General features: G+C 34.4%; 1 protein-coding gene across 1 annotated transcript in view; it reads right to left on the bottom strand.

The window, feature by feature from the left end:
- Positions 1 to 9403, bottom strand: part of BDP1 (B double prime 1, subunit of RNA polymerase III transcription initiation factor IIIB) — a 217727-nt gene that overhangs the window by 145749 nt on the left and 62575 nt on the right. Inside the window, exons 13-14 of the mRNA XM_007943362.1 lie at positions 6010 to 6169; positions 2775 to 2866 (exon numbers count right to left, since the gene is read on the bottom strand). Coding sequence (XP_007941553.1) covers positions 2775 to 2866; positions 6010 to 6169 — 252 coding nt within the window. The remainder of the gene's footprint in view (positions 1 to 2774; positions 2867 to 6009; positions 6170 to 9403) is intronic.

Here is a 9403-nt window from a genome sequence, read left to right as displayed (position 1 = left end):
TTGAACCGCCAGCCTTCTGGATAGCAGTCAAGTGCTTTAGGCACTACGCTACCAGAGCTCCCATGTGATAGCTAGACAAAGAATAAGGAAGACCGAAGAAGAACTGATGTTTTTGAGCTGTGATGTTGGCGAAGAATGCTGAAAGTACCATGAACTGTCAAAAGAACTAACAGGTCTGTCCTGGAGGAAGTGCAGCCAGAATGCTCTTTGGAGGTGAGAATGGCCACACTTCGTCTCACCTACTTTGGTCATGTTGTCAGAAGGGACCATGCCCTGGAAAAGGATGTCATGCTTGGTAAGGTGGAAGGTCGACAAAATAGGGGAAGGTCCTCATGAGATAGACTGACACTGTGGCACCAGCGATGGGCCCAAGTATAGCAAGAACCATGGAGCTGGCTCAGGACCGGGCAGTGTTTCGTTCTGCTGTGCATAGGGTCGCTATGAGTCAGAGATGACTCAACAGTACCTAACAACAACATCATTGGGTACAAAGGTATTTATTATGGTTCTGTCCTCTTGTTCAATCGAACCTTTCATCATTATACAATGTCCTTCCTTGTCTCTTACGGTGATTTTTGTCTTAAAAGTCAATTTTATCAGAAATTAATACTGCCATTCCTGCTCTTTTATGGTTGCCATTTGCTTGATGTACCTTTTTCCAACCTTTGATTTTTAGTCTATTTTTATCTTTCTCTCTAAGGTGTGTCTCTTCTAGATGGCATATTGATGGGTTATGTTTTCTTGTCCTGTGTGCAACTCTCCGTGTCTTGAATGGTGCATTTAATCCATTGACAACCAGTGTAAGTATCAACAAGTATGAATTTGTTGCTGTCATTTTGTTATGTGCTTTTTCATGGTGTTGTTAATTTATTTTTTCCATATAATTTTCTGTCCTGAGCTTGTTTTGTTTATGAATCATGTTAACACTTCTTTCATTGCTACTGGTTTAGTGTTAGGTAAATATTTGTGCTTATCTTTTTTTTGGGGGGGGGGGATATGAAGGTTTATCATTTTTCTTTGAGGTTACACTGTGATTTATAATTTTCTTCCCAAGTTTAGAACAGTAAATTCTATCTTGCAATTGTCTTGACTTCCTCACCATTTAGAAGTTCTGTAACACTATTTTTTCCCTCTTTTTGGTTTGTAGTTGTCCTCGTTTGCCAATTGATCTCTGGTTCCCTGTTTACACTCCTGTAGGCTTATTTACTTTGGATCATTCCATAACTGGGTTGGTTTCTGGGTTATGTCATCAAGTATGTTAATGGTCAGCTGTTGTTTGCCATTTTGGTTCTCTGCCCAAGGGACTCTCTTTAGCATCTCTTGTAAGGCTGGTGTGGTTTTAACAAATTCCCTTAATTTCTGCTCATCTGAAAATCTCCTAATTTCACCATCATATTTGAGAGACAATCTTGGTGGGTATATAAATATTGGTTAGAAATTATTTTCTTTCAGGGTTTTATATATACCATCCCATCACCTTCTCGTATGCATAGTTTCTGCTGAGAAATCTGAACTTTGTCTTATTAGTTGCCCTTTGTAGGTAACTTTTCCCATGCTGTTTTCAGGATTCTTTCTTAGTCTTTGGTTTGGTGAGTATTCTGGTTACCTAGTGCCGCTCAGACAGGAATATACCACAAATGGGTTTTCTCTGTGTTTTCCTCAATTTTGTGTTTCCCCTGATCTATGTCTCAATCCATGAAAAGTATCTAAATATAATTTTTTTAATTCTTTACTAGGGAGTTATAATGCTGCTTCTTCCTTAGGGATGTGTTCTGGGTCTGTATCCTGGTCCCTTGTTTCTATTGCTTTATCTTGCTTCTTCGTGTGATGGTCTGCTGTCTCTGAGACACTGTGACATTTTTGTGTTTATATTCAATTGGTGATTGTTTGTTGGAGTAATTTGCCAAAGATTTGTTTTGTTTGGATGTTTTCTGAGTAAGCAGTGTACTATGCTCCTGTGTTTGCTAATTGGTAGCACTTATGCACTCACCACCTGCCTCCTTTCCAGTCATCAGCCTCTCATATGTCCGTGCTGTCCTTGGCACACGGAGCCTATTCTTAGGCCCCTGGAATCTGAATGAGAATACTGTCACTTTAAATATCCAAACTCACCACCACCTGTAAACATTCAAAATGGCTGCACTCTCCAGAGAGTCGAAAGTTCACAGCTCAGTTTGTCTCCTTCTTTGCTGTTTCCCTTTTTAGTCATCAGCCACCAGTGCAGTCATCCATGCAGCCCTTGGTGAGCAGGGCCAATTTACAGGTTAATTCTCAGGTCTTAATACCACTTGGAAATTCTCAGGCTGTCCATGCCCTCAGGATACCTGACAGTCCGCAGCTCTGTTTGTCTCCTTGCTCACTGTTTTCACTCAGGTTTCTTCTACTAGTTGGTGTTTAATCCACTTCTGTATCCTTTCTTTCAAAGTTCAGCGCTCCAGGATTATCTTCTGTATGCGTGTCAACTGGTCTCTCTTATCTTTGTTGAAGAGGGTCTATGTAGCTTGCCTGCCTATTCTGCCATCTTCCAGGAGCATCTCTCTTAACCATTAATTTATTTAACAAGAGTCTGTTAAATTCTTATAAATGAAGTGAGAGAGAAATGTAATTGCTAATTTAATGGACTCATACCACATCCTGCAATTTCAAACACAGAGACATATTTTTAATATTTCAACAACACCCACAGTTCAAATGGACTATGATATACTAGTCGAACATAAAATTCAGATGCTGTCAAGTAGAAAACAAATTATTACACTTTCTGGAATACTTACTTAGATATGGTCTCAGCTTCTGTGTTCTCTTTCTCTGAATTCTCCATTCCCAAACTGTCCATTTTATTCATTTTATCCTTTTCCATGTGAGGCTATGAATACAAATTTTATAGTTAACCTATTTATTATAAATAAATATTCATACTTTGTAATAATCAAATAAATTAAAATAATGGTATCCATTTTGTGTGGTTTTAATGACGAGACTTAAAAATACTCTATTCTAAAAAATTAATTACAGAGGAACATTCAAACATTTATGTCCTAGGGTTTTTAGTGGAACCTTATGTAAAATAGCAAATGATATATTCAAATAAAATATTAAATAACAAGTAAATGGCTAAATAAATTAGTTCTATACATATGATAGCATATTATGAAATCACTAAAAACCATACTTTCAAAAGGCATTTAATAACATAGAAAAACACGTATAAGATGTTATGTGCCAAAGAAGGACATAAAACTGAATTAATGCTACTACTCGATTTTATAAAAGTTAAAAGGATACATGTAAGAGGTTGCCTATATCTGGATACTGCAATTACAAGCCCTTTTTGTTTTAATTTTTACATAATCTGTATTTTTCAAATTTTCTGGAAATTAAAAAAATCTTACAAGATTATAATAATATAAATATACCACAAACAGTATCATAAAAAAATATTTCACATAAAAGGAAAAAAAGCACACCAACTTTTAAGTGTTTTAGCAAAAATTTAAAAATATCTATAACAACATAATGATGGCAAGGGTATAAGGAAACAGCACCATTCAAATAATGCATATAGCAATATGAACAGATTCTTTTTGACTATCAATTTGATAATATATAACAGCTACAGAAATATTTTAAATATTCTTTGACCAATTAATCCCATAACCTCTGGAAATTAACCCTTTGCCTATTTTCTAAAGAAAGCCTTATTTACAAAATTGTTTACTTTAATTTAAAAACTGTTTTTTTAAAAAAAGAAACAGCCTAAAAGTTCAACATTAGAGAATGGTAAGGCTGATTAATTATACTTTAATACAAAATAGCCATTTAAAAGATCGATCAGACCCAACAAACTATAAATGAATAGTGTCAGAGAATAATGGTTTAAATGTTATACATTATTAAAAACAACAGAAGTATTTACATACATAGAATGACAAAGAAAACCACACAGAAATGTGACTGCCTATATTAGATGAAAATGTTATGGATATAATCTTATGTATTATTGTTGTTAGGTTCCATCAAATCAGTTTGGACTCATAATGACTGTATGCACAGCAGACCAACACTGACCAATCCTGTGCCATTCTCAAAACCAGTGCTATATTTGAGCACACTGTTGCAGCAACTGTGTCAGTCCATCTCATTTCCTCTTTTTTCACTGACCCTTTACTTTACCAAGCATGATATACTTCCCCAGGGACGGATCCAACCTGATAATATATCTAAAGTACATAAGACAAAGTCTCCCCACTGTCTCTTCTAAGGAGCATTCTGGCTGCATGTCTTCCAGGCTGCATGTCTTCCAAGATAGATTTGTTTGTTCTTCTGGCAGTCCATGCAATATTCAATAACATTTGCTAACACCACATTCAAATGCAGTACAGTAATTCTTCTTTGTTCTTCCTTAGTCATCATCCAGCTTTCACATGTATATGAGGCAACTGAAAATACCATACTCCTCAAAGTGACATCTTTCTTTTTAGTAAGTCTTTTGCAGCAGATTTATCCAATAAAATAGTCATTTGATCTATTGACTGCTGCTTCCATGGGTATTGATTATGGATTCAAGTAAAATGAAACTGTTGACAACTTCAGTCTTTTCTCCATTTTTCATGATGTTGCCTACTGGTCCAATTGTGAGAATTTTTGTTTTATGTTAAGGTGTAATCCATATGAAAGACTGTAGTTGTCCTTGATCATCAGCAGCAAGTGCTTCAAGTCATCTTCATTTTCCGCAAGCAAGGCTGTGTCCTCTGCACATCCCAAGCTGTTGTTGAGTCTTCCTCCAATCCTGATGCTGAGTTCTTCTTCATACAATCCAGCTTCTCAGATAATTTCCTCAGCATGCAGACTGAATAACTATGGTGAAAGGATAGAACCCCGACATACACCCATTCAGATTTTAAACCTCTTGTTCTGTTTGAACGGCAGTCTCTTGGTCAATATGTACAGGTTCCCTGTGAGTACAATTAAGTGTTTTGGAATTATCATTCTTCACAAAGATATCCATAATTTGTTATGATCCACACAGTCAAATGCCTTTACACAGTCAATAAAACAAGTAAATACCTTTCTGATATCCTCTGCTTTCAGCTAAGATCTATCTGACATCAGCAATTACATCCTTTGTTCCATTCTCTTTAGAATCCAGCAAAAATTTCTGGCAGTTCCCAGCCAATGTACTGCAGCACCTGTTTCTGAGTTACCTTCACCATAATTTTCCTTGAATGTGATATTAATGATGTTGTTCGATAATTTCCATATCCCATTGGATCATCTTTGGGAAGGGCACATATATGGATCTCTTCCAGTTGGTTGGCCAGGTAGCGGTCTTCCAACTGCCTTGGCATTGACAAGTGAGCAATTCTAGCATAGCATCCATTTGCTGAAACTCTCAATTGGCATTCCATCAATTCCTGAAGCCTTGTTTTTCACCAGTGTCTACAGTGCAGCTTAGACGTCTCCTTCAATACCATAGGTTCTTGATCATATACTGCCTCCTGGAATGGCTGAACTCTGACCAATTATTTTTTTGGATACAGTGATTCTGTGTATTCCTTCCATCTTCTTTTGATGCTTCCTGTATTGTTCAATATTTTGCCCACCAAATCCTTCAATATTGCAGCTCGAGGCTTAAATTTTTTCTTCAGTTCTTTCAGTTTGAGAAATGCCAAACATGTTCTTCCCTTTTGGTCTTATTATTCCAGGTCTTTGCATATTTCATTGTAATAGTCTGTGCTCTCAATATGCCCTTTCATGTACAGTTGACTTAAAAAATATATTTTCAATAAAAATTTTATAAAAGTAAAAAGACAGATCTATCACCAGTGAAGATGCCCGAAATAATAAACCTTAGCTTCTAAATAATAAATCTAATATAAATGTGTATATCTTGTATCTCTGCTTTTATATCAGTAACAATACTTTGCAATTACAAGCTAAAAAGTTTATTGACTAGCATTAGGGAAAATTTTTGTAATTTTGATGTCAAGGAAATCTTTTACTCCATACCTTTTCAACTGAAGTTTCTGGATGTGAACTCTTGTTTTCTGAATCTGTTTTACCTTGTGAAATAACTGGTTTCTTCCCAACTGCTCTTGATAAATTGGGTTTAGGTCTCTGGAATCGTCCTCTCACAATAGGTTTAATATTTTCTGTTTGATCAGTTTCTCTATAAAATTAACATTTAACATATTGAATCCAACATGCAGTCATGTTCAAAAGAAATTCTAAAAACTTCTAAAATAACTTATCCCAAGCTAGAGAAGAACTCCTTAAAAACTTATTCCCAATAGCAAAAGCAAAAAAGTAGAACAATGAGGGGACAACTAAACTCCTCTACCAGATGATACAAGTATCATTAATAATTAATCGGTAATTAAAACAATGAATATGAATGAACAGATAAATGGAACACAATAGGAAATCTAGAAAGTGACCCATGATTTTAACATATGATAAAACAATATCTCAAATCACTGAGATTTAAGGGGAAACCCAAAGTAAAATATTAAATAAAATTGTTAAATGATGGAAAAACTGTTAACACCTGGAAAAAATAAAATTAGCTCTATTCCTTACAACGTACTCATTATACATTTCAAATGACCCACAGATTTAAGTGAAACCATAGAGAAGACATAGATAAATTATTTCATAATCTTGAAGTGGAGTAAGTATTTCCAAAATATGATAAAAAGTTCAGGAGTCATAAAAGAAAAAAACTGAGATAGTTGACAATGTAAAAATTTTTAAAAATTATACATGGCTAAAGCACCAAAAGATAAGGTCAAGTCGAACTACAAACCACAAAAGCATGTTTTGCAACTCATAACAAAATGCTAATCTCCCTAATATAGAAAGTGTTCAATATGAGCAAATACTCAGTTAAAAGCTAGGCAGAGGTACAGACAACAAAGATAAATACTTTGCACGTACAGTACTGCATTGTCAGTGATGGCAAGCATTAATCTACAGGTGGATAGATGGGAAGACAGGCTAAATGATTAGGTATGTCTAAGCAGGGTGTAGTGTGCCCACAACCACATATAGAGTTAGTAGACAATATTTCTACATGCATATTTGTATGTGCTGTAAGAATGTCCAGGTGTATAGTATAGCTGACAAGGGGTAAGGTTGTCCCAAGGTTCATAGAAAATGAATTTGCTCTGTAAACTTTCACCCAAATTACAATAAAAATTTTAAAAAATTTTTTTAAAAATGGGCAAAGGATATGAACAATTCTCAAAAATCAAAATACTAACGGGTTTTAAACATGAAGAGGTAATGTCACTAAACTGCACATGTAAAGATCGTTGAAAGGTAAATGTCTTGTTATCCATGCATTCACCACAACTTTAAAAATGTATTAAAAAATGTGAAGAGATGCTCAACTTTAGACCAATTAAGAAAAATATAAATTAAAACTAGACTGAGATTGGAACTGAGAGCAAGTGCAAGTGTATGTACACAAACATAACAAAATGTTCAGAATTCAGTGTTCACTGTACTATTCTTTCAAGTTTTCTGTAGTTAGAAAATCTTCAAAATAAAAAATTGAGGGAAAAATAAATAAATAAAAGAATTAAATACCTCTGCTAGTAAAAGAGAGTGGGTGGGTATAATCTACCGAGATTCCATTTTTTAACCTAGAAGACCAGCAAAACTCCAAAAATTTAGTAGCACTGTTTACTGGCAAGGCTAAAGGAGACAAGCACACTTCTACAGAGACAATTTGACAATCTCTATCAATGATATATGTGTCTGTGTGTATGTGCATGAGTGTGTGTATATTCTTTACACAAGCCATTCCATTTTTGGAACTCATCCTACAAATGTAGTCGCATATAGGTGAAAAAACATAGGTACAAGATTAATAGTTTAAGCATCATTCATTAAAACAACTGAAATATCCATCAACAAGAATGATTTTATATAAACTGTGATACATTCATATAACTGAATACTATGCAGCTATAAAAATAAGAAGGTCTTAATAAAAAGATAGAAAAAAAATACTGGTATATATAGTATCCCATCATTTGGTATTAAAAGAGCAAAAAAAAATTTTATGAAATAGATTTTGTATTTGCTTGAATATGTTGTTGTTGTTGTTATGTGCCATCGAGTCAGCCCCGACTCATAGCGACCCCTCCTTGGGTTTCCGAGGCAGTATCACTACGGAAGTAGGATTGCCCAACCTTCCTTCCGAGGAGTGGCATGTTTTAAAACCTTTGAAAGAAGACAATGTATGTAACACTGGTTACCTGTTAAGAGTGAATGGCAACAGAGTTGAAGGAAGACTTTTCATTCTACCTTTTCATACTTCTTGATGTTTGAACCATATACATGTTTTTCCTAGTCTAAAAACTAATTTAAAACTTTATTTTATAAAAAAATTAGATTCAAAGGGAGAAGAGGGGAGGAGAGTTTTTTATGGTTGGGGATTGTAATCAGGGCCTTGAAATCAAATGTGCATGAGCTACTGAATGTGAAAGAAATCTGTTTTGTAAATTTGCAATTAAAGCACAATAAAAAAAATTAAAAATTAGATTCCAGGTGTGAGTTAAATGTGCTCTAGTGAAAAATAAAATAATTCATAAATGGAATGGTTTCCCTTATGAGGTGGAGGAGTTATGAAGGAGAAGGAAAGGAAGTCTGAAATCTTTATACGTCTTTTCAAAAGGAGATTTCTGTGGTGCTTTTCTCTTGCTTTCAGTGAGGATACTAATTTCACAAGTATCTTCATACTGACAAACATAATCACTTCCTTAAAGTCATCAATATCAAAATCTATTTTGACACCAGACACAAAATAACTCAAACCACATAAAAGTAAAATATCACAGCAAATATTTAGACTTGCAAATTATTTTAGAATTTCATCATCTTACCATCTTGCTAAAACCTTGTAACACTATCATATACTAGATATGAAAGAAAATTATTCTGTAATGAAATATAAAGTAAAAAAGAAATACTTTGAACTCAGCAAAGGGAAGATAATATGTGCATTTCACCATTTCTTTCATTCTTCCAACTTCACAATCATTTCCTCTAATTAGTATTTCTTCCCATTAACACAGGAAGTTTTCTTTTACCTAGGTGATCTGGACTTTAGGAGTGTTTTTCTAATAGGGAATAAATAAGATTCCCTATAGCCCAAACAGCACTATTTATTTTCATTATTAATCACAGTTCTAAGGAGGAAAAACCATGAAAATAACTTATTACATTTAATTGTCAGTCAGTTTTTAAAATCAAGCATTATTACAAAGATCCTTCAATGCAAGGTAACTTCAGTTTCAAGTCTACATTTGCCTATCTAGAAAGGAACCTTGATGTCTCATTCTTAATAGATGAAATATAATTACATATTACATGGTCTATTGTCCCTTTCTCCCCC

This window comes from Orycteropus afer, unplaced genomic scaffold, assembly GCF_000298275.1.
Source record: "Orycteropus afer afer isolate SDZICR_OR568_19922 unplaced genomic scaffold, OryAfe1.0 scaffold00104, whole genome shotgun sequence".
In the NCBI taxonomy this organism is placed as follows: Eukaryota; Metazoa; Chordata; class Mammalia; order Tubulidentata; family Orycteropodidae; genus Orycteropus; species Orycteropus afer.
The sequence above is the reverse complement of the archived record's forward strand: the minus strand, read 5'-3'. Positions and strand labels throughout refer to the sequence as shown.